A 24,608-nucleotide genomic window follows, 5' to 3' on the forward strand; every position below is an offset into this window, starting at 1 on the left:
CGCAGCTCGAGGTGGCCGCGCCGCCAGGGGCAGCCGGAAAGAGGCGGGCGGGACCGCGCGGGCGGGTGTGGCGCTGACGTGGCGGCCGCACCGGCACCATGCGGGGCGGCGGCGGTGGCGGCTCGGTGAGTGCCCGCAGTCTTTCCACCGGTGCCGCCGGTGGCTGCTCCGGGGAGCCTGGCTGGTCCGCGGGTCACCGCGAGATGGGCTCCGATGTTGGGATAGCGGGAGCGAGCCGGCTTCCCCGGGACCGCCAGCGGGGCTGTGCGGCCCGGCCCGACGCAGTGAGCGGCCCTGAACGGGCGGCGAGCGGGACGCGCTCTGGGCTCCCGGGAAGCAGCGGCGGGAGCGGCCCCTCTCCGCCCGAAGGCCAGGCCGTCCCCCGAGAACTCGGGCCGGGCCCGGTTTTGTTCGGCCCGGAAGCGGGCAGGAACTCCCAGCAGGGCGCTGTTGGCGCTGGCGGTGCGCTTTGTCCGAAAGGCCTTCGTTTACAGGAGGACGTAGTTCGTGGAGTGTGCGGGTAGGGTCGGGAACGTGGGGCTGGAACAGGGAGTTCCCCAAAGGATACTTAGCCCTCCCGCGCTTCGCGGGGACAGTCGGGGCCCGCAGGATGCCCGGTGTCCCTACTGGCACTTTCATCACTTCCAGTTGCCATATCAGCCTTCTCACCTCGGGGAGTTTCTCTGCTGTGCTTGCGCATCGTCTTGCCCGGCTGGATGCTGTAGAGCAGCCCGTCTCCAGCAGCAGCAGTGTTCCAGCTCACCGGAATGGCCCACAGTCTATAGGCAGACAGAATTCACCACTCTCCATCTTTTCAGGCTCTGGGCCCCTGTTCCACTTTTTCTCCCCTGTGCAAGGAAGGTGACTTTTTTGTTTTCCTTATGTCCAGCCGTTGGGCATTCCTGCATACATTAGGTCTCTGTTCTTTAGGTAAGAAGTAAACTGTATAAATGAAAAAGCATGCAGAACTTAAACACCGGTTTCTATAGGTGTTTCCTTCATAATTGCTGTTATTAACTTCTGAGAAAGGAAAGCCTGACAGATCATTTGCACTCTCCTTTTTTATTGCACATCCTTAACTGCCACCGAAGCTCTTCATACTAATCCTCGCTCTTATGCAAATTTTTTTAGTTATAAAACCCCCATGAATCTTGAAACACATGCCATGTTTGTCAGTCATTTCTGTTCTAGAGGTAGATTAAGCCAACGAATTGCAGCAGACTCTGCCTGCCTTTTTATTAATTTTTATCATTGAAACCTCATAGCCCTGATTTTTTTCTGGCTGCTGCTCAGTGAGGTTTCTCCACATTTCTCATGTGGGGATTTCCCAGATAATGCTGTTGACACTACTGTTTGGGAGTAAATAATACAAACACAAACATCCAATTGACTTTACTTTCAAAGGAGACAAGATTTGATTGTGAAGTCATTGATCAAGCAGTTGTGAATTTCTCTCCTGCTGCTTCCCTGACAATTCCATGAGAAAACTCTGGGGCTGGAGGCCTGACACTCCATAGGCACAGTTTAATCATTCATGTCTTGCTATCAGTGCCTGCTACTGAACTACTTAACTGGTGGTTGGGGTGTCTCTCACCGTTGATAGCGTGCATCACATTTGTCTATAAAGAAGACAGGTAATTTAGCCATCATTTCCTTTTTTTTCTGTTTTCTTTTTTGTGTGTGTGGCTTTTTGTTTGTTTTGTTTAGTTGGTTATTTTGGTTTTTTGCTTTTGGGGGCTTTGGTTGGTTGTTGTTGGGTTTTTTGGCTTTTTTTTTTTTTGTTCTTCCAGTTTCTTAGCCGGTTCCTGTACATGGCAAAATACTACCTTTGTTCCCTGGGTTACAGTTTTGGTACTATATATACTTCCACAGGGCAATGATTTTTATTTTCTAGTTGGCATAACTACTATTTTTTGTCCTGAGTTTTCTAATGAAGAATGGCATTGAGTCGTGATTAGTATTTGGAAGAGGGTGGTGGTAAGTGATTGTCCACGCGATAGGAGCAGTGTACAGCAAATGAGTTGTTCATACCGACTTGGAAATGTACATTTAGATAGATGTGTTAAATTACATGTCTTAATAGGAGCATAGCAAGTGATAAGTGACAAAAAATCTGTTAAATAAGAAAAAGGATTCTGTGATGTGGATAAAGTGAACATCTGGGCAGCTGATGGAGTATGACAAAGTGAGATAAAAAATGAAAAGAGGGCATGGAGGAGACTAGCGACAACATTCTTGGCAGGATAAATGCAAGAATTACTTCATTAAGGAAAAATAAGTACTATGTAAAAACTAGCAAATTAGTATATAAAATATTTGTCGTCATGTGGTAAAGTATAGGCAGAAAACATGTATGGGTGAATGTACTGGAGACAAAGAACACTCCATCACATCCCGTTGCAAGGGGAAAGATTGGCTTTCATATGGGGAATGTGGAGGGACTCATCCCTGTTCTGATCCAGTTCCAATTCAGCTGGAGTTGGAAAGGTTAAGCACTCCCAGTTGCAGAAAACAGTGGTTTGTTTTTCAGAGGATGATGTGTGTACATCCTCGAGGTGCAGGTGATTGTGCTTGGCTGCATAGTGAAACATGCTAAAAGAAAACAAATGATGCTGCTAATGTGAATTGTTCTTCCTTGTTAGGATGCCAGGACTGGACATCCCAGACAGCAGAAGCTCAAGAAGTCCTTGGGAAATAAGAAGTATGTGAATGGTTTTTTGTCCAGTTTGACTGAGGGCAAGAAAAAAGCTGAGAGAATCCTAGTGGAAAACTGTATCTGGTCTTTATATAATATTCTGAATTTTAAGAGCTTCAACAATTTTAATTAGTGTGTTGAGAGTCTCAGCTGACTTCACTTACTGGTTTGTAGGAAAAGTCCTTTTCTGATACTTCAGTGTGTATTAGCTTCCATTTATTTTTTTTAAGGATTTTAACATTGTGAAGATAAACATTTTAAGTCCAAATGGTGCTCCGAAATCTATGCATTTTGGGTGTGATTGCAACTTAAAGACAATAATTTGAGAATTCCTCTCCCCTTGCTTCTGCAGTACCTTCTGAAACCTAGTATGTAATGACCTGAGCTGGTGTCATCAGTGTCCCCCCCTTATTAATTCATGGATTGATGTGTTAAAAGGCGAGCTCCACAACTCAGAGTATTAATAGAATGGCCATCATAGTCATCACTCAAGTGATCTAGTTACTTCAGTTGGTGATTGTAGTAGCAATGGGTTACATTGCAAAATGTTTCTGTTCCCTTTCTTTCATCTTTACATAAATGCTATTTGCCCAGAGAATAGATATTCTGTGTTTCTTTGACATCTCATTCAGTTTTCTGTCATGTACAGGAATGTAGACGTCCAGGCATTTCAAGGCCTGAGAGAAATACTTTGGAACGGTGAAGCAAAGTTCCCTCTGATCTCTAGGAAAAAAATTCAGTGCTGCTTATTAGTCTAAAGTAGTCCTAAGGTAGTGTGATTTGTGGGATATGCTGGAAGGTTGTCTTCACTGCTGAAAGCCTTGCTAGTTAAAATTCTTACTGGCATTAAATCTTTAATTGCATAGTGCCAGCCCTGACTCTGGGAATAGAGACTGAAGGAGATCTTGCCCTTCGTGGGATGACAGATGTCTCTTTTGTAATGATGGGCTGCAGAAATATTCTTATATTCCAAGGATAAATGTATATTTTTTTAATTGAGATTCACTTGGCCCACTTCTAAAGTTGGAAGTTTGAGGTAGGAGGAATATTTTTTTCCGTTCCTCTTGAGAGCTTACTAGTGTCATTATCAAAAAGATGTACTGAAAAACAGCACTGAGGATGTTTTATCTTGCTGGCACTTTACAGTTCCCAAAACTCAGGAGATTCATTGAACTGTGAGATTAATTTTTAGAATACTTGGGAAGATGAAAAGGATGTTGTCTGTCAAGTTTATTGTGATTGTGTGTTTATGCATCCATATACACAGGAACTCAACTTGATGTTTTCCAGGTCTAAGCAACTTGAGGAGGTGGAAACTGCTGTCCTAGGAGTGAACAGTAACTATGATGACACAGTCAGCAACATTTCCTCTGCCTCACCAAAGGGCCCAGTGAACGGGAGTGCAGAGCCCAGAAGCAAGCGGACCATTCGCAGGCCTGCTTACTGGTTGGAAATGAGAGGAATGAAAAGCAGTGTTAACAAATCTTCAGAAAAAAAAGGTATTTATCACTGTTTGTTCAAGGCAAAACTGTTTTTCTCTCTGGTTCTTTTGTGAGAGATTAGTGTGCTTTTGAAAGACATGCTGCATTTCAACCACAAATTACAAGCTTGCTAGTGCTTCCCATGTATTAGAAGAAATGAACTTGCGCCACTGCACAAATACAGATACAGTTCTCTGACATGATGCAGTTCCTTTTGAGTGACTTGTCTATTAAAATAATCATTCTGTGGCTGAACTCGGTTCTGTCTGTAGAAGAGAGATGATGTACAAGAGTTACACCAGTCATATCAGAAACACGCTTCAAGAGCTTTAAAAACATAACCGTCAACACTAAAGATGGCAAAGGGGACCATTCAGCAGTATTTGGGATTAGACAGCTTTTGTGGTTGGTAGATTAATATTTTTTTAAGGATGTCTTTAATTCTTTTATTTTCTCACATTTGTCAGTTATTATTTTCTGATTTGGAATGGTTTGGGTCTTAGGTTGTTGTAGGAACATTCAGATTTGGCCTAGGAGCTGTTTTCCAAACTTCTTATGTAGAAAACGGAGAGTCAAAGCTTCAGAGAGTCAAAACTTCAACCTTCTTTAATGCACTTTCTTCTTACCTCTTAAGTCAGAATCTGTACTCCATTCTGTTGTGGGGAGAGGCAAATTCGGTAGCTTGATAGAAGTGAGACTGCTGTAGCTCCACACCCCCAGGTCCAGTCAGTAGCAAGACTAAGTATTTATTCACGTAGGAACAAACACAGACACACGACGTACGTAAACAGAAGCCACACAGATCAGCATTCACACAAACAGCACCAACAGCCTCCATCATTAAATACTCAATCTGCTCAGTACCTGATCTTTGGATCCCAGTCTCCTCAGCTGCTGGTCCATGGATGTACTGGCCCCTGAGGCTCACAGAGCCGTGCCAGTAGCAGGTGAAGACCTCCTTACAGACAGGCTCATACTCACAGACCCTGCTTGGTGTCAGACATGACAAGATTTGTATACTGACCAGTCACCTATTTACAAGCAGGTGTTCTTTGCTATCCTCCTACACCTCTTTTCCCACACTTGATCAACCCCAAACTGGGTAATTCTTTCCCTTTCCCTCCCTTTGATAGTACTCCTAAACATTCCAGTCTTGTGTAATCCTGAATTGTTCTCCACTCAGATACCGTGTGCTACATAACCCTAGGCATTAACACCATGCTCTCCCTTCTCACTGTTCCCCCCTTCCCCCTTCCAAAGGGTGCTTCAGAGAGGGGTTCCCACTGACTCATCCTTGTGGGGCTTCTGGGACAGACCCAGGATGAAGCTGTCTGTTTCTTCAAGTCCATAATTGGTGTTCCCTGCCTACCATTGTGCTTCTGTGCTCATCTGTATTCATGGAGATAAGACTTTGCTAGGCTTGGAAATATTCAGGGCAGGCATGATATTATTTGGCTTTCTCTATGCTCTTTTTTGTGTGAGTGTGGGTGAGGTTTTTATGACATAATCTAGCACCTTCTGTCTCTCTTCCTGAGGATTATTTTTCCAGGCCATGCTGTGGCACTCTTTCTTCCCTAGCTGCTGTATCAGAGGATTGCGGGTGGTGGGGTGCCTAAATGTTGCTGAGTTAGAAGGCTGTGTCCAGTTCAGGTGCCTCACAAGAACTCCTTTTTTTTGTACTAAGTATTGAATATGAGGATAAGATGAGGCAGCAGTAGACTCAGAGCTGTTATCCAGACTGAATACCAAGACTGAAGCATATCTGTTCTTACTTATCAGGAGAAGTACTTTTGAAAGGCAAGAGGAAATCTGAGGAAAGGGAAGGCAAAGATGTTAAAGAGTCTCCCAAGAAGAAGCAGAAGATTTCGGGTAATACAAATAACTTGTAATTCCTAATTACAAGCCTCCAGATAATTCAGACTTCTCTGCCGAAATGGCATCTTCCAGAGTCTTCAAACTCTATTTCTGATTCTAAATGTTTTGTTCCAGGAGACTGTTGACTAGTGTCTGCCTAATCAGTGGGAGGTGATCTAATTTCCGTCTGTCTTAGAAGCCCAGCAAAGGGAGGGAGGAAGGGAATTATGGGAAGTATAGGCTAGTCTGCATCATTTTAATGTCCCGAAAGATTATAGACTAAATAATCAGACACATTACTTGTAAATACGTGGAGATTGAGTAGCTGATAACAGCAATATGGGTTTGTTAAGAAGAAATCAAACCCAAACACTTTTCTTTTGCCACAAAGACCAAAGGGAGAAATGCTTGACATCATAGATCTTTCATTTCTTCAAAAGGTTTGTCAATCAGTGGTTAGGTGCAAAAGAAGGTGTACAAGTGGTGAAAGTAGGAGCAGGTGACACAGAAGTGTACATTTGCTGTCCAGTCTTGCAAGGATGAGGTTAGGAAAGCCAAGGCCAGCCTGGAGTTGAATCTGGCAAGGGATGTGAACAGCAACAAGAAAGGAGTCTACCAGTACATGAGCAGCAAAGGGAAGACCAGGGAAGGTGTGAGTGCACTGCTCATCAGAGGAGGGGAGCTGGCGACAAATGACACGGAAAAGGCTGAGGTACTCAGTGTTTTCTGTGCCTCGATCTTTATCAGTTAAAAGAATCCTTCAGGAATCCCAGGAGCCCGAGACCAGACAGAGGGAAAGTCTGGAACAAGGAAGTCCTACACTGAGTGAAGGAGGAAAAGGTTAGAGCACTTAAACAAACTGGATTTACCAGATCATTTGCCAGTAGTCCTGGTTAAGTGGGAAGGTCTGAGAGGACTGGAGGTTGACCTGTGTGACACCCATCTGCAGGAAGGGTGAGAAGGAGGATCCAGGGAAATACAGATCCGTTGCTCTGGCCTTAGTGCCAGGGAAGGTCATGAAGCAGATTATCTTGGGTACCATCACATGGCATCTACAGGACAATGTGGTGATCAGGCCCAGGCAGAATGAGTTTAGGAATGGCAGGTACTGCTTGACTAAGCTGGTGTTCTTTTATGACAAGGTGATGCACTTAACAGATGAGAGAAAGGCTGTGGATGTTATTTACCTGGATTTTAGTAAAGCCTTCTGACACCATTTCCCACATCATTCTTCTGGAGAAACTGGATGCTCATGGCTTGGACAGGCGCACTCTTTGCTGGGTAGAAAATTGGCTGGATGGCTGGGCCTACAGAGTCATGGGGAATGGAGTGACATCTGTCTGGGGGTGGTCACTAGTCATCTTCCCCAGGGCCCGTTATTGGGCCAGTCCGGTTTAGTATCTTTATTGATGATCTAGATGAGGGGATTGAGTGCACCTTCAGTAAGTTTGCAGGTGACATCAAGTGGGGTGGGATGTGGATCTGCTAGAGAGCAGGAAGGCTCTGCAGAGGGATTGGGACAAGCTGGAATGATGGGCCAAGGCCAACAGTGTGAGGGTCAACATGGCCAAGTGCCAGGTCCTGCCCGTGGGTCACCATAACCCCAGTGCTCCAGGCTGGGGCAGAGGTACTGGAAAAAGCCCTGGGGGTGTTGGTCAACAGTGGCTCAACACAGGCCCAGCTGTGCCCAGGTGAGCAAGAGGCCAGCCAGTGGCACCTGGGCTGTCCCAGCACTGGGGTGGCAGCAGGGCCAGGGCAGTGCCTGTCCCCTGTGCTGGCACTGCTGGGGCACCTCCAGTGCTGGGGGCAGCTCTGGGCCCCTCCTGACAGGAGAGACCCTGAGGGGCTGGAGCGTGTCCAGGGAAGGGAACGGAGCTGGGAAGGGGCTGGAGCAGCAGGAGCAGCTGAGGGAGCTGGTGGGGCTCAGCCTGGAGAAGAGAAGGCTCAGGGGAGACCTTCTCACTCTTTACAACTTCCTGACAGGATGGTGGAGCCAGGTGGGAGTCGGGCTCTGCTTCCACGGAACAAGTGACAGGACAAGGGGAAATGGCTTCAAGTTGTACCAGGTTTAGATGCGATACTGGGAGCAATTTTTTGCCCCAAAAGGACTGTCCAGCCCTGGCACAGCTGCCCAGAGCAGTGGGGGAGTCCCCATCTCTGGAGGGATTTGAAAGGCTTGTGGATGTGGCACTTGGGGACATGGGTTAGCGGTGGCCTTGGCAGTGTTGGGGGAACGGTTGGACTTGATAGTCTTAGAGGACTTTTCCAACCTAAACAATTTATGATTCCGAGTCCCGTGGGGCCTGACAGGTTGCACTGAGTGCTGAGAGCTGGCTGATGTCATTGTGAGGCCACTCTTGATTATCTTTGAAAGGTCATGGTGACTGGCAGAGGTTCCTGGAGGCTGGAAGAGAGAAAATATCACTCATATCTTCAAGGACAGAAAGAAGGAAGATCTGGGGAACTGCAGGCCAGTCAACCTCACCTCGGTCCCTGGGAAGCTGATGGAGAGAATCATCCCGGAAAGCATTTCTAAACGCGTGAAGGGATTTGGAGTAGTCAGTGTGGATTCATGCAGGGCAAATCATGCTTAAATCAACCTGATAGCCTTCTACAATGAGGTCACTAGCTTGGTGAAATAGGAGTATACAATGATGGTTCACGGTTGGTCCCTACATTAAATTCTAACTATTGTTCTTGTCACCGAGGACTTGGAAGTATGTAGACAGCACAAAGCTGAAAGTGACAGCAAGTGTACTGGAGAAAAGGCTAAAAGTGAAAGTGGTCTTGACAATAGAGAAACAATTTAAGAATAGAACAGAGAGCAGTGTAAAATTAAAGGTGATATCATTTGGGAAGAAATACTGTCACTGCTGAAAAACAAAGAACCTCCCAGGAGTCAGTGCTTCAGAAGAGGATTCAAGATCTATATCAGATCAAAAGCTGGGTAGGGACCTGCAGCGTCATAGTTGTTTTTAAGAAGGCAGATGTTAGACTGAAAGCTTTGAGCAGGAATATAGACTTTGTGAAGTAATTAGACGTGTGAAGTAATTCTTTTACTCTAATGCAGGGTCACCCATGGAATGCTGTTTCCAGGAGTAGGCACTGCAGTTCAGGAAATGTATGGGCCAGCTGAAGAGGACAGGGAGATGAGAGCAAACAGCATAACCCATACTGAAACAATAAGAGTTTTTTAGTCTAAAGAAGACGGGAATGAGTAGAGAAATGAGACTCTCCATTTTGGTTGTCATCAGGTGGACTCAGCCAAACTGTGCACAGAGGATGTTTCAGTGTGAAGAGTTACCATTGCCTGAGCTTTGTGTATGAACAACCATAGAGCTTACAAATATTTGGGTGGGACTAATGCCTGCCACTATAAATTAATTTTGGAAGGGAGTAGGAAACATAATCTTGACGTTGCTTTAAAAAAAAAGCATTGAACATTTCTGGATAACTTTGAGACAGCAGACTAAATAGCAGCCTTCTAGCAAAAGAATCTGCTTTTTATTGTAACAAAGCTAGCAGAACTGAATCTTCTGGCTTGTCTTGTTTGTGTTATAACAGGGAAAAAACAGCAAGCTGGAACAAAACAGAACTCTAGAACGAAAGGCCACTGTGCTCAGAAAGAGCCAGAAACCTATGGCACAGGTAAGAAGAGGCAGTTGCTAAGAATTGTTTATGAAACAGATAAAAGATAAATGGGATTCTAGGATTTGAATCTGAGCAACAGCCGTGTTTCTGGTGTTTCCATTCAGTAGTTCACTTTACTGTTGACAAGGAAGAGCTGGCTGCTGTCCTGGCACTGTGTCAGTACTGCAGAGCAGGACTGAAAGGACTGCACACTCCCTGAGTGTAGTTCCACATGCTCTTGCCATTGCCTAATGTAATAGTGAAGGGGGGATCACTTTTTGAGCTGAACAAAAGCCTGTTAAAATAGCTGCATTATTAAACTCATAAAAATATGTATAGTTTTTACTCAGCAGAATATGTTTGCAGGAAAAACTTTGTAGCTGTTGCTGTTCCTTTTCTGGGAACCAGAGACCCAAGCAGTCTGTCCTAGAAAAATAAAATTAGCCTTGATTCAGTGAGTGGAATGGCTTGGTATTTGTAGATCACAGCACTCATTAAACACCGCAGTTTTCTGCCAAGTGCTGTTTGATTCACAAACTTTTCCCCCAGCCTCCTGGAGAGGGACAGTCTGGGCCTGTTATTATTGGGAAAAGAGGAAAGCCTTTGGATCTTGTTAGAATTGGTAAGAATTCAGGTAGATGGCTGCTAAACCACTTTCTTCCCAGAACCCATTTCAGTAATTTATAATCCTTGTGGATTATGCCAAACTTTTGCCTGGGATTTCACAAAGAGGCCAGAAACTGGAAACCATGCCACACAGGCTGCTTTTCCCTGGCTGTTGAGTAACTTGACCTGGTGGTCTGTGGCTGCTTTTACTGTGAAAACACTTTTGCCCAAAGAAAAGTTTACTCAGCATGCTAAAGTAATTGTTTGACAGAAATTAGCAAAGGAAAAATGTCCACTGGTCAAGTAGAAGAACGCTCCTTACAAGGGAATGGTAGATTAAAGAGTGTTTGTAAAATGGTCTTTGAAAAGGAGTGATGTGTGCCTTGTGACATTACATTCCTAAAGCTGTAAATGAGCTACACCTATTGAAGTGTAGCTGGACACAAGTTTGGTAGCATGTGACCTGTTTCTTTCTAGGGTTCATTGTGCACATCAAAGGAGGAAAAAAAAAAGATCTTGCGTTAGCACTTGTATTCTAAATATTGTGTTTTGACAGGTAGTATGGAAGAGCAATGGTCTTTAGAGATTCAGGACAAAGGCCGAGTTACCTGTCCAACATGCCGGGCTGTGGTGAGAAAGACTGTAGAAGGACTGAAGAAACATATGGTCAATTGCAGGAAGGTAAGAACACAAGAGATGGGCAATGGTTTCTTTACTCCTCTTCAGCTTACCAATAGAAATGCCTGCCTGTTTTGTGTTGTATTTAAAACCAGTTTCATCTCATCATCATGTCCCTAAGCAAGAGTCCTTTATACATCTGTAAGAATAGTGCTTGGTGCTTCGTGCCTAGCCTTTTGCTGGAGGTTTGGGGTAGTGAACAATAGTTATTTCATTGTTCCGCTAAATTTTACTCTCCATAAAATCTGTTCTTAGAAGACAGTTACCAGGCCCAAATAAATTGTTCTGCTCTCCTGCTCCTTTCCCCCAAAAGGTTTTCCACTGCTTTGGTTAATTTACAATTACATGCGCCATGTCCCTGTTTATTCCTAGGAAATGTTCACATGTCATCACTGCGGGAAGCAGCTGAAGTCTTTAGCAGGGATGAAATACCATGTCATGGCAGACCATAACAATCAGGTAACACAACTGCTGTGCATTTAAAACTCCTACAGGCAGAACAGGCTTTGGTCCTTCCCTGGTACACACAGAAAAAGAACATGGAGTGGTTTTTTTCAAGTGGTGTAGCTGTTCAAATCTAGTCTAACTATTCTTTTTCCAGTGAGACTTGACATCTGAAAAAACAGTAGAATGTTACCAGACATGGTAGGCATGCAAGATCATAGAAAGAGGGGATGAATTTCTGTTTAGGCTGGTAATAAGTCACACATAAAAGGCATTCCCAATCAGAAGGAAAAAGATTAGGCTGCAGTTTTCAGTCCTTTGCTAGAAAGCAGGAGGTTTTTCTACATCCAGAGCAGACTAGATTTGAGGTAAAAAAGCAGAAGCAGCAATTAGTTCTTGTCTCTCTGTACTGTAAAAATACTAATGCTACAATCTGCTTTTCCTCTTTGCTCTTACTTTAAAGAAGGCAATGTCTCCTGTTGTAGTAGTGAAGAATTAGAAAAGGTCATTTGGAAGTTTGGGTAAAGTTCAGATAATTCACTCTGAATTTTTTTGCATATTTCCCAGTACTGCAGTTTCTGAACCTACAGCTGTATTAGTAAATGATGCAGGTCAGGGATCAGGTTCTGGCCCTGAGGATTAGGTCTGTTGCTCAGTTCTAACTTTTTACTCAGTCTAGGCGTAATATTAGGTAATGTAGGAAATAATATACAATAACCATCAGAGAGAGAATTAGGAAATTGAGCCGTAGTTTAGCACTGATGAGTAACTGTTACAAGCAGTCTGCTTCACTTTAGTCAGGCTAAGTGGAAATGGTAGGACCAGTAAATGTTTAAGATGCATCATTTTCTGTCAGTTTACTCCTTTTAAAGATAATTCCTTTTTGGTTTGACCCCAGCCAGCAGTCAAGCCCCATGCAGCCCCTTGCTCTCTCCCCCACCCACAGGATGGGGGAGAGAATCAAAGAGTAAAAGTGAGAAAACTCGTGGATTGAGATAAAGACAGTTCAATAGGTAAAGCAAAAACTACGCACACAAGCAAAGCAAAACAAGGAATTCATTCAACACTTTGGCAGGGAGGTCCAGGCCCCTTCAGGACCACAGGGCTCCATCAGGCATAATAGTGACTTGGGACAAGAAACGCCATCGCTTCGAATGTCTACCCCCTTCCTCCGTCTCCCCCCAGCTTTATATGCTGAGCGTGATACTGTATGGTCAGGAATATCCTTGGGGTCGGGTATCCCAGATATGTCCCCTCCCAACTTCTTGTGCACCCCCAGGCCACTTGCTGGCAAAGCAGTACGAGAAAAGCCCTTAGCGCTGTGCAAGGGCTGCTCAGCAATAGCAAAACCATCTCTACGCTATCAACTCAGCACAATTCCAAAACACAGTCCCATACCAATTTTCACCCCAGCCAAAACCAGCACAGATATAGAAAGTGATCATTATAGTAAATACCTGTCTGTAAAATCATAAGTTGCAGAGATTTAATTATTTTAGAAGCTTTCCTGCGCCAGTGTGTTGAGTAGTGAATTCCCTGTGAGAAGAACTGTAAATGCTGAGCATCCTGTGTTTTTCATTCATCTTTCTGCTGTGCTTTAGCCAGTTGTGAAGGAGGGAGAAGAATTGGATGAGCAGCTTGAGCGAGACCGCCTTCGGAAGGTTTTGAAGCGTATGGGAAAACTAAAGTGTACAAGGGAGGTAAGCTGAATTGTGCAAAGTGTGGATTAAACAGCAGTGGATGCCTAAACATAAAACATGAGAGCGCTGTTGAGTATGCTCTGGTGCTGGCCAAAGCAAGATTTGTTTCAAGATCCCAGCTGTGATTTTAAGGCAGAGTAGCATAGAATCATAGAATAGTTTGGGTTAAAAGAGACCTTTAATAGTCATTTTAGTGCCAATTCTTTGTTGCAGATTTTGTCTGTCTGAATAGACTAACATTAAAGTTTTATACCTGCCTGTCTCTGCTCTGTTAGGAAAAGTGATAGTGCTTTGGTCAGCAAACTGTGAATCCTGTACACACTGGTTGTGTAATCCCTTGAAGAACTGTTTTCTTCCATGTATTTTTCTTCTGTGTTGACAGGGCTGCACGGGCAGCTTCACCAGCATAATGGGGTACCTATATCATGTTAAAAAATGTGGGAAGGCTGCTTCTGAGCTGGAGAAAATGGCTATGAAGTGCCATCACTGTGGAAAAGCATACAGATCAAAGGCAGGACTTGTCTACCACCTCCGATCTAAGCACGGGCCGGTGAGTGCACCCTGCAGTGATTGTCAGGGGACTGTGATGGGACTTCAGCCACTCAGACTTGAGACGTGTTTAGGCTTTTGTCTGCTACTTTGATGGGTAATTACAGATCACAAATCTTTGCCTTTTCCTGCCCCTGGATTATTTTGTCCTTGATAGTTTCCTTCTAGCAGCAGCTGTTGCTTGTCTGTGACTAGGATGAAGTTTTTAATAGTAAATCAGCATGGCAACAGTAAATGACCTGATGAAAGACTGATGCTAACATAACTCGTGAGATGCTTTCCTCTGCTCTTAAAAGACTCACCACTGGAGCAGAACAGGCAGTGCTGTGCTTGTTGTCCATGAGGGTTTTACAGTGAATGATGGAATACCTTTCAAGACTAGCAACTGCGTGAAGCTCTCTGCTTAAGCCTCGCTGCTGTGACCCCTGTGAGCAGATCTGGGGGTCTGTCTGACTAGTAGGATACGCTTCTGTCCTGTGTCCGTGACAGTGTACCATAGCTGCTGCAGCATATTTATGAGGGATTTGGCAAAACATTTATTCCCAGTATTTAGTGTAACTGAAGTAGGAAGTAGTAAAGGTGGGTCACCTTTTTGGGCCTTGATTTCAGGTCACTTTCCTCCATGAGGAGAGAAGAACAGAGAACCTGAAAGAAATGAAACGGGAGCAAAACAACACAGGCAGAGTTCAGAGGAGATCTGCAAAGGTGGCGATCTACTATCTCCATGAGCTGGCTGGAGAAGAGCTGGCCAAAGAGTGGCCCAAAAGAAAAGTTCTGCAGGACTTGATTCCAGATGATCGGAAGGTACAAGGCCTTAAAAATGCTTTATAGGGTTCAAGTTTATACCTCCACATCTGATGAGTCTTGTACAGGCTCCTACCCCATGTTTATGGCACATGGAAAGCAATATGTTGTGTGGGGGATTGGGTTCTGCTCTCTCTTGTCTTAGATTACAGTATTTCTGCAGCAGCAATTGCTGTGGTGTAAGTGTTTTGTTCAGGCAAGCTGTAATGACTGTAAAGTCCTATTGCTGGAATTCTCAGTGGGCACAAGGAACGTGGGCAGTTATGGGCATGATGTTGCTCACAGGTGATAGGCTCAAGATCACTCCTGCCATGCTGTAAGGCCCCAGCAATCCTTCCAGTCTCTCATACATGCTGTGGTATTTCACAGTGGTTTAGGCTTCAGAATTTCCAGGAGCATCTTTTAAGCTGTGAGGGAAACCCAAAGGAAAATGATGCTTTATGATTTCAGCGGGGTAAGTATATTTAGAGGAATTGTTGTAGTCAAGGCAGTGGGAAGTTTCAGATTCTGATACTGTGGGGGTCTTCTAGATTCAGTTATGTTTCTAGAGAGTCGGTGAGACAGGAAAACATTGATTGTTGGGAGTTTGCCTGTTAGAGTAGGAGAAGAGATAGCACTTCTCCCTCAGCCTGGAAGAGGAGGAGACTTACTTGGCATTCTGTGTAGCCAGCATTACTTCCAGCTCTCGATTCCGTCTTTGTCTCAGCTGAAATACACTCGTCCTGGACTGCCCACGTTTAGTCAAGATGTGCTGTGCAAATGGAAAACGGAGATAAAGATGTACCGAAGAGTCCACTGCCCAAATCAGGTAACCCTTAACTGTTACTGAAGCTGCAGAGGGGACAGATTTCAGGTCTGTTTGAGCCAACAGCTTCCCACAACCTTGAAACTGCAGCTGGTCTCTCTGTGGGAGACAAATCCTGCTCCATCTCAATATGGTTGTCCAATGTAATCAAGACCCTGTTTAGTCTTGGGGATGTTTGGGGATGTTCCTTTTGTCCTTTGCATCAAAATGCCCTGGGGATGATCCTTTTGGGAACGTGTGTGAACACTGGAGAGCCAGTAACTTGGTGTCAGGCTGGTACAGTTTTCTCTTCCAGGTGGGCAGTTGGTCCATTTGGAGGTTTGAATAGTGGAAAAATGACAGGCCCCTGCCTTTCTATCTAACTCTAATCACAGAAGGAAGGAGTAGAGGTGGAAATACAAGAGTAAAGAGACTTTGTCTGGCACAGTGTTTAAGTTTTCTTCATTGCACTGGACCAGCTTTAAGCCCTGTTCAACCTGGCCTTGAGCATTTCCAGCTCCAGCCACAGCTTCTCTGGACAACCTCTGCCAGGGCCTCACCACTCTGACAGGGAAGAATTCCTTCCCAGTATCCCATCGAGCCCTGCCTTCTGGCATTGGGAGGCCATTCCCCCTTGTCCTGTCATTCCAGGTCCTTGTCCAAAGTCCCTGTCCAGCTCTCCTGGACCCCTTTAGGCACTGGAAAGCTTAGCTTCTTACAATACCTTACAGTCAGATCCAGTGAGAACAAATGGCCCCATTTTGTGGCCTCCACATTGGTGGAGGTGATGGTGGACATCTCCATGTGATACATGCTGTTGGAGAGCCAAGGGTCAGTGGCAGCTGCCCTGTGGGTTTGGCATACAGGTGATGCCTTCCCCCTGCCCTACCCTACCCCACCCCCAACGCTCTCTCCCCAGTATTCAGGCTAGCGTCATTTTCAAGTATCAAAATTGCAGCACCATGTTGTATGTGGAGCTGTCTCCAGAGAGCAGCTGTCCTGTGTCACCAGCCAGTAGCCCAGCAGCATGTCTTGCTCCTGCCTCCTGTTCCAGGACCTGGGCTGAGAGCTGAGCACAATGTGGTACCCCAAGACTGATGCCTGAAGCTCCCCATGGGACAGGCCTGTAAAGCTGCCCTTTAACTGAGACCGGGAATGTTGTATGCTGTACTTCTGCTCTGTGCCACTAGAGACATGAGCAGTGCAGGAGGGAGAAGTGCCTTGTACCTGCCCCTGTGTGCTCTGTTTGAAATTTTTCTCTGTTGCACTTCAAGCAGAAAGCAAACTACCATTTTAGTCAGGCTGTTGATAGAGCATGAGTGTAACTGTCACAGGAGTCTCTTTATTATGTCCAAGTGTGCTCAGAAACTGGAAATATAAATACTAAGCTTAATGAAAACTTAACTCTTACACTGGTCTTTTTACCAGAACCCTTCTGGCTTTGTAGGATTAGTATCTGCCTCCCTCTACTTCTCTTTTGCGCTTTTGGGATTGCCCTCCTGACATAATAATGCTTTATTGTCCAGGAAGAAGTGATTTTTTGCTAGCATGTTGTTGACATGCTTTTTTTTTTACTGTTTCAGGGTTGTGAATCTGTGTATGGCAGTGTCTCAGGACTCAAATCTCACCTTGGCACATGTACCTTGGTTGGTAGCCTTCCTCTTAATAGCCCCGCTGTCCCTGTCCCTCTGATAACCCTTTATTCAAGCTCTTGTCCTGCCATCTGCTAATCTAGATCCTCACAAGTTCATGGATTCATAGAATGGTTTGGGTTGGAAGGGGCCTTAAAGATCATCTCATTCCAACCCCCAATTTAGGTGCTCCACTATGTGCTAAGGAGGTTGCCGTTGCAAACAATACTTGAGATCAGGAGGAAGCACCTTAATGGTATTCCTTTTAATGACACGACAGTTCTACCTGTAGATTCACAGCTACAAGAGCAGTTTTTCCAGGTGCACTGCCAGAGACTTTACGGCATCTCAGAGAGCAGTCCTGTGCTTCATGGGCACAACTGCTCACTCATGTCAGTGCTCCTGTAGCTAAAGCTTTGTCTAGTGTGGATGAGAGTTTCTAGTTTTTATTGCCGGGTTCTATCTGAGCAAGATTCAAATGAAATATATAGGTTTATTATCCTCCTGGTCCAGCAACTCTTGATGGATTTTTTTTGTTTGTTTGTTTGTTTGTTTTGATGCCAGGGAGACTTTGTGGCTGGTAAATACAAGTGTCTTCTGTGTGAGAAGGAGTTCATTTCAGAGAGTGGGGTCAAGTATCACATCAACTCTGTGCATGCTGAGGTAAGACAGAGTGGAACCTCAAACCCCAGGCTGTTGGAGGTGGGGAGTGTCTTAAGAAAATGCTGGATGTGTGCCCTGTTTTACTTTTTACTTGCTCACTGTTGGGAACAGGTTCCCTAAACTTAGCTGGTCTTATGTATTAGTCTGGGAAGCAAGTGTTGTGTCATGTCACATGCCTTGTCCCAAGCTGCTGCTGCTCTGTTCAGCTCTGCAGCATTTCCTGTGCCTTTAACTAGGCAAATATCAAATCAAATCTGAATCCTCTGAGACAGAGTGACACCTGAGGAGACACATGAAAGAGCAGAGCGTTGTTAGGCAGTTGCCTTTCCAGATTTCACATTTCAGGGAAACCTTGTCCCACAAGGCAGCTATATTTTAAGTTCTGATAGGCTTTATGTGGTATTTCCACCACCATCGGTACCAACCTGTTGCCTTCTAAACCTGCAGGACTGGTTTGATGTGAATACGACGACCACCAAAAGCTTTGAGAAGCTAATGAAAATTCGCCAAAGGGAAGAGCAAAGGAAGCAACGGAAGAAACGTCCTTTGACCAGGGGCAAAAAGAAGAGAGCTGGCACCCTGGCTGCCAAGAAGCTCCCCACTGTTGGAGTTGAAAAAATGAGGAGAAGTAAGAGAGGTTGTCCACAGCGAGTGGACAACGAGAGTGCGAGCAGTGAGGAAGGGGCACCCCAAGTTGCACAGAGAGCTGAAGTTCCAAAAACCAGCCGCAAGCGAGGCCGAAGTAAATCCCTAGAAGATGAGAAGGAGTAATTCTAAAGCTTTTCAGTTACAAGCCCCACTTCTGTCAGGCTCATTACCCACAGCACTAATATAAGCAACTGGATGTCTTTGGGACTGTGACTCAAATCTGCGGGTGACTTTGATACTGAAACTTCTGCATCTGGTCAGTTGTGAGGCATACAAACCAAAGCTGTGGTGCAGAGGCTGCTTCTCCTGGTGTGGTTCCTTTGGACAGTGACACTAACAGTGTACCCAGTGTATTTCCTGCCCTGGTTGCAGTCTCAGTTTGGTCATACTAGTTGCTTGTTTAGTGGTTTCCCATACAGCAAGTGTCTGTTTTGTCATCTTTCTCTGATGGGTGAGATCAGGGTTCTTTTTTACAGTTCTTCCCATAAGGGACTGACTAGCACAATGTTTAGGTGTCTTCAAGGGGGAAATCCTTTCTTGCACAGAATGCAAACTAAACATGAAAACAGTGCTGTGCAGAATGCAAAGGCTCTGGCTTGCCCTATCACTCTCCTGTCTGTTGTCAGCAAGGCTGCCACAAAAGCGATCTTCTCAGTGTTTGCTGTAGCCTGTTGCACAAGGCTCTATTTCGTACACTGGTGTTTAGGCTCAGCACCAGACAGTAACATGTCTACCTGGAAGGGATGGAATGTCATTATTACCCTTGTCAGGAGCCCACTGTTCCCCTGGCATCTGTCTCCTGTAATGCTGGACATTAAAGATACGTAGAAAGTCTTCCAGTGCAGCAAGGAATGAATGCTCTCAAGCCCTCTGGAGATTCACTGGCCTTACAGAGCCTGCAGTAACTAATGTACTGAGATGGCCTTTGTGTGCCCTCTGAAGCCCACTGGTTTCATACTCGCCTGGGAAGCATACTGCAAGACAGTGCATGCCTACATGAGCAGCCTGCTAGTGCTGGGACCAGGTTCCATGGAGCTGCCTTGCCAGCGTGTGGTTCTTTGTCATGCCAGTGCTCCCACAGCGTCCTTTTTCCCGGCTCGGTGGCAGATACCACCTTCATTGTCTTACATAACCTGTTTCTTTTCAGTATCACCTCTCTGTTCAAATGAGGTATATTAGCAGTGGCTTCCCTGTGTAGAAAAGGTTAAAAGAAGAAGGGTCATTATTTTAAGTCACGTGTTGGCATTGTCTCTGGATCGTAAGGAATGATATCTTCCTGTGCTCCATAAATCATAGAATGCTAAGGGATTGGAATGGACCTTAAAGATCATTTAGTCTCACCCCCCGCTGCCACAAGCAGGGACACATCCCACTAGACCACGTTGCTCAAGAACTTATCCAGCCTGGCTTTGAACACTGCCAGGGTTGGGGCATCCACAACCTCCCTGGGGCAAACTGTTCCAGTGTCTAAATGCAGTGGATGTCATAGAAGCTAGCAGGAAGCAGCAGCACAGGCAGTCCTGTTTTTCAAAGAATGGATTCTCCAGAATCTCTGTTATCCAAAGACCCACTGTACCAGAAAATTGCAAAATTTGCACTGTCTGACAAAGTTGCTGGTGCTGAAATTCACAGGGAAGCCATCGCAGTTCCCCAGTCTGGGGAACAGGCAGGTGTTTGTACATGTGTGTTAGTACCAGCATGATCACATTGTTCTTGACAGGGGGGGAGTACTGTAGGGCCAAGCTGGTCTCAAGAACTGCCTTTGGAACCAGGTGCTACTGCATATGCAAGTGCTGTGCTGAAAGCAGATGTGTGGACTGTGCAGGGTTTGTAAAGTCTGCAGTGAGATGGGCAAGATCAAAAGACAGCAAAATAAAATGTCACCAATGCGAGAATGTGGTTTCTTGTCTCTCTGGTGCGTGGCATTCTTGGTACCGTCCCTCCTCGCACAACACGCCCCAGCCTGCCTGTGAGGTTGTTCTGCATGCTCTGGCAGTGTTCAGTTGCCTTCATGGTTTCTCCTCAGAACTCCACAGCGCTGTACTTTGAGCAAACATTCACTACCTTCCCACTCAGTACAATAAACCCAGGAATTAAATAAGGTTTTTCTTAGTGGTTTTCAGTCTAGAGTCCTATTTTCTGTCATTATGAGTCCCTAACTAGACCTGCTCTCTAGATGTGGGTACTTTGTGACTACCTGGGTTTTGTAGTTACTTCAATAACATACTCCTCCACATAACATGGCATGTGGGGAAAAAAGCATTCTCCAACAGTCCAGCCCAGTCCATCAGCATTAAAGCAGATTGTTTGCTGGACTGGCTCAAGCTGGTATGAAGTGGTGGCATTGCTGCCACTCTGCTGCTTGTGAGGAGAGATCTGTCCCGGAGCACCTGCATCCTGCTGTAGCGGGGCTAAGGCAGCTGTGCTCCACTGCTCTGAGGGCAAGGAATTTAGCAGAGGAGCAGAATCCCCTCCCTCACCTCCTGTCCACACTGCTGGATATGCAGCCCCGGATACTGGTGGTTTCTGGACTGCCAGTGCACATGGCCAGCTTGTGTCCAGTTTTGCTATCCCTAGGACCTTGTCCACTGGGCTGCTCTCCATCCATGGATTCCCCAGATTCTTCTGGACGACATCCCTCCTCTCCAGCAAATCAGTTGCACTGAGCAGCTTGGATGAAGACATTACACAGCGTGGGCAACAGACCCTTGAGGAATGCTGTCCACTGCCCCAGCAAACTGGTCCTTGCTGTTATCAATTCTACTTGAGCAAGTACATATTTAGAAAGAGATCCAGTTTTGAAGGAATCAGAAGTGATAAGAGACCAGCTAGTCACTCAATACTTGTTGCAGTGATTCATTGTACTAAAAAATGCCATGTCTTCTCATTGGAACTTGTTTTCATTTCAGCCTCTGTATCCCATACTCCTGAGTCCTGGTAACTGAAATAGCTTTCCTGCATATTTTTAGTCATAATTAACTCCATACATAATTTGCTGTATGAGCTAAAGAGGCTTGCTAGTCTCAGTCAAAGCAGGTTTTTCTCTTTTTTTTTTTTTTTTTTCTGTTTCGCATTGTTCTTCGCTGACATGTTACATATTGATGGGTGCATTTTTCACTTTTTAAGTCCAGAGAGATGAACCAGGAACCAGCTGCAGTGTTCTGTAACAGTCTGGTTTATATGAGATCCAAAGATAACCTTGCTCTGCTCTCGCCTATCTCTTTTTGTCCTCAACTCCTTCACTACACTGTTGATAGTTACTTTTACCCTCTTAAGTACATTTTGCAGTTGTTTTGCAAATGCCTTTGAGGACCCATTTCTTTTGTTTTTAGAAACTCAACAGGGTTTAAGGCCAGACGGCATATGATGAACATATTCTGAAACACTGGGGTGTATTTCATGGAACTACTCCAGCAGAAACCTTAATAACTATGTTTTGTACAGTAACTTTTGAAGAAAGCTTGGTTACATAATCAATTTTTCATTGCTCTAATTTGTCATCAGCTTTTTTAATCTGCAGATTTTCTTTGCAATTGTTACATAATTTCATTAACATTCTTGATAAAGATGTCAAATAGCTGCAGACTCTGGGATTCTTTAGGACAAATCCTTACTTACGCATTTAATGTATTCTACCAATGCTTGTATAACATGTGGGGCCAAGAACAAGGCCTTAGAGAAATTTATGATGTCAGCAGCTACTTTTACCAACACGGACTTGTAATGAATTGAAGAATGATGTTTACAGAAAACTCTTCTCTGTGAAACCACATTGGTTGGGTCTTACTTATGATGCCCCTTACTGTCAGTTGTTGGTGTGTCTGGGAGACTTCAGACTAAGCTGTACTTATGCTCATCACACAGCTTATCTTTTATAAAGTACTGGCACTCTTGAGTTTTGCTTTGGGGGCCTGAAGGATTTTTTTTTTTTGGAGGAGAGAGAATATATTTTGGTTTGCAAGTTGTTCAGTTGTTTTGTTTTGTTTTTTGCTTAATTCTCAAGTGTTTCCCCATTGTTCCAAGATTTGTTAAAAGTCATTTATAATTCAATAATTTTCAGGAGATAACTTACCATCCTTCCCTCCAAGTTATGCAATGCAGTAGCTTTAGAATGGTTTAAGCTCTTTTAATAATGCCAAAATGTCAAAAAATTTGAGCTGTTCTATTGAGAGGAAACTGTAACATGGGGTGCGCTTCACACAGAGACATCCACTTAAGTTTGTCATTCCTGCCTGCATGGAACAGTCTGATGCTGAGTGTGGCGTGTGAGAATGAAATCATTGCAGTCATACACTTAGCTCTATCACTGTATCAGGTTGGGGTACATCATTAGTTTGTCATATCCCTATTGGTCAGGACACCACACCTGTGCCAGGCAAGCTCTTCCACTGCTTCTCTTTCCTTGGAGTGACATTACCTATAAATCAAATGTTTCCCTGTGCCACTGCAGGTGTTTGGGAGCAGAGCCATGGCCTGGGATCAGCTCCTGGAGCAGTCTGGTCCTCAGTGCTTGCTTGGTGACCTTCATGGCAAGTGGAGGGTTAATGTCATCCTGGGATGCTGTGTGACTGATGCTGGTAATGAAACCAGCACTAAGCATGACATTATTTCTTGGAAGTGTTGCTTGACTCTGAAAGCCAGCTGCCTTCAAAATTAAGTAGGTCAATCTCATCATTAAAATACAGTGAAATGAGAGTGAGATTGGAGGGGGTGGTGGTTATGTTGGACAGCTCTGCTGAGACATTAATTAGTGCAGTGTCCTCTTTTATGCATGCTGTATCAGGTCCAAAAACCCATCTGAATTATGCTCAAAGGTCGTCTGAATCAGAGGCTTTTGTTTTCAAAAAGTGCAGTTGCATTTCAGAAGCAAGCCTCTGTCTTTCTTTGGAAGCAGGTAACAAAAGCTAGGTATTACTCAAACACAGCCTGCATTGAAGCACAGAATGACCATAACCAGAGACATGGTCCCAGTGACTGCCTGGGGAGGCAGAGCCAAATTAAAGTAAAGGAAAATCACAGCCAGTGCTGTCAGCTTTTTTTCCTCAGTTCTTCCTCATGGCCAAGGAGGCTCTTGGCCCTCTGCGGCACTGCAGCGTGGGCTGGTCCCTCATCTGCTGTTGGCTGGCCCTGCTCCCACTGGGCCACAACCCAGGCACTGCCACAGGCAGTCGGTGCCTGGACGGGTGGTACCTGTGGTGCCATTTTTGTGGACTTGGTAAAGAGGTAAACCTCAAAAGAAGACTTTTCCACACATAGAATCATAGAATGCTTTGGGTTGGAAGAGACCTTTAAATCTCAACTAGGACAAGGCCCTGCCATGAGCAGGATTGTCTTCTACTAGATCGGGTTGCTCAGAACCCCATTCAACCTATCTTGAATGCTTCCAAGGATGGGACACTCACCACCTCTCTGGGCAGCCTGTATGTGTGTCCGGCCACACACATTGTGAAAAACTTCTTCCTTACATCTAAGTTGACTCTCCTTTGGTTTAAACCATCGTTCTTTGTCCTATTGCACCAGGCCCTACTAAACAGTCCATCCCCATCATTCCTGTAGGCTTCCTTTAGGCACTGGAGGGGCTCTAAGGTGTCCCCAGAGCCTTCTCTTCTCTAGACTGAACACCACCAGTTCTCCCAGCCTGTCTCCAGAGCAGAAGACCTTCAGCCCTCAGAGCATCTTCATGGCCTCCTCTGGTCTCACCCCAGCAGCTCCGTGTACTTCCTCTGCTGAGAACCTCAGAGCTGAGTATCTTCAATTAGATTTTGCTGCAGCTGCAATTGGAATTTCCAAAAAAAATTCGACAAGGTCCTAGACGTCTTTAAAAAGCAAGACTGCCATGAATTAAAAAGGATGGTTGTCTTGTTGAGGGCTAGAGGAAGCATTTGGAGGAGACATTTGGCATTTTCAGGGGAGTGAGGCCACTGGGGGAATCCTGCAGGGATCCACATTAACACTGGACTGTTCAAAATGTTTCCCTCATGATACAGGAAGTAAATGGGCAGGAACTAAAGTCAGGTTTGAGAATTACACAGAGCAGTAAAAATGAAAAGATAACCACAAAGAAGTGCTGAAGCATCTTAGAATACTGAGTGCTTGGAAGATGAAATGGCAGATGAAATTCAGTATTATAAAATGAAAGGGCCCAAATAACATCTATATATTGCCCTTGCAGCCCTTCAAAGATGGTTTGCATTGGTGTTCAAGATGAGGATATCCTGAAAGCCTAGAGGGTTACTTCATAACTTCTTACTGCTGAACTCTTTCCTCTTCAAAACGTTTTGCCATGCTACATCAAATACCATCTTTCAAGACAGACTCCAACCACCCTGGCCCTGGCCCCTGCCTCAGAACTGCTGCTGTGCAGAGTACAGGCAAAGCAGGGAGGACACTTCCAGCCTACATGCACTGGCTCCAGGTGCTGCATCAGAGCCCACCTGCCTA

The 24,608-nt window shown here is 45.1% G+C and overlaps 1 protein-coding gene across 4 annotated transcripts; it reads left to right on the top strand.

Annotated features, from left to right (window-relative positions):
- Window positions 1-7: 7 nt before the first annotated feature.
- Window positions 8-20,062, top strand: ZNF512 (zinc finger protein 512). Of its 4 annotated transcripts, none has more exons than XM_042029375.1 (14): window positions 8-125; window positions 2,643-2,701; window positions 3,986-4,194; window positions 5,956-6,045; window positions 9,595-9,678; window positions 10,823-10,947; window positions 11,317-11,403; window positions 12,990-13,088; window positions 13,471-13,638; window positions 14,247-14,441; window positions 15,148-15,249; window positions 16,809-16,871; window positions 17,421-17,519; window positions 17,967-20,062. In XM_042029375.1, exons 1-14 carry the CDS (start codon window positions 99-101, stop codon window positions 18,288-18,290), a joined length of 1,731 nt encoding a protein of 576 aa, XP_041885309.1. In that variant the 5' UTR covers window positions 8-98; the 3' UTR covers window positions 18,291-20,062. The 4 variants fall into 4 exon arrangements, with proteins under 4 accessions (XP_041885309.1, XP_041885308.1, XP_041885310.1 ...); XM_042029374.1 differs by lacking the exon at window positions 8-125 and adding an exon at window positions 189-284; XM_042029376.1 differs by lacking the exons at window positions 8-125; window positions 5,956-6,045 and adding an exon at window positions 189-284.
- Window positions 20,063-24,608: the final 4,546 nt, after the last annotated feature.

This window comes from Corvus kubaryi, unplaced genomic scaffold (genome assembly GCF_017639235.1).
Source record: "Corvus kubaryi isolate FWS band 111438036 unplaced genomic scaffold, C.kubaryi_AGA036_p1.0 37323, whole genome shotgun sequence".
Lineage (NCBI taxonomy): Eukaryota > Metazoa > Chordata > Aves > Passeriformes > Corvidae > Corvus > Corvus kubaryi.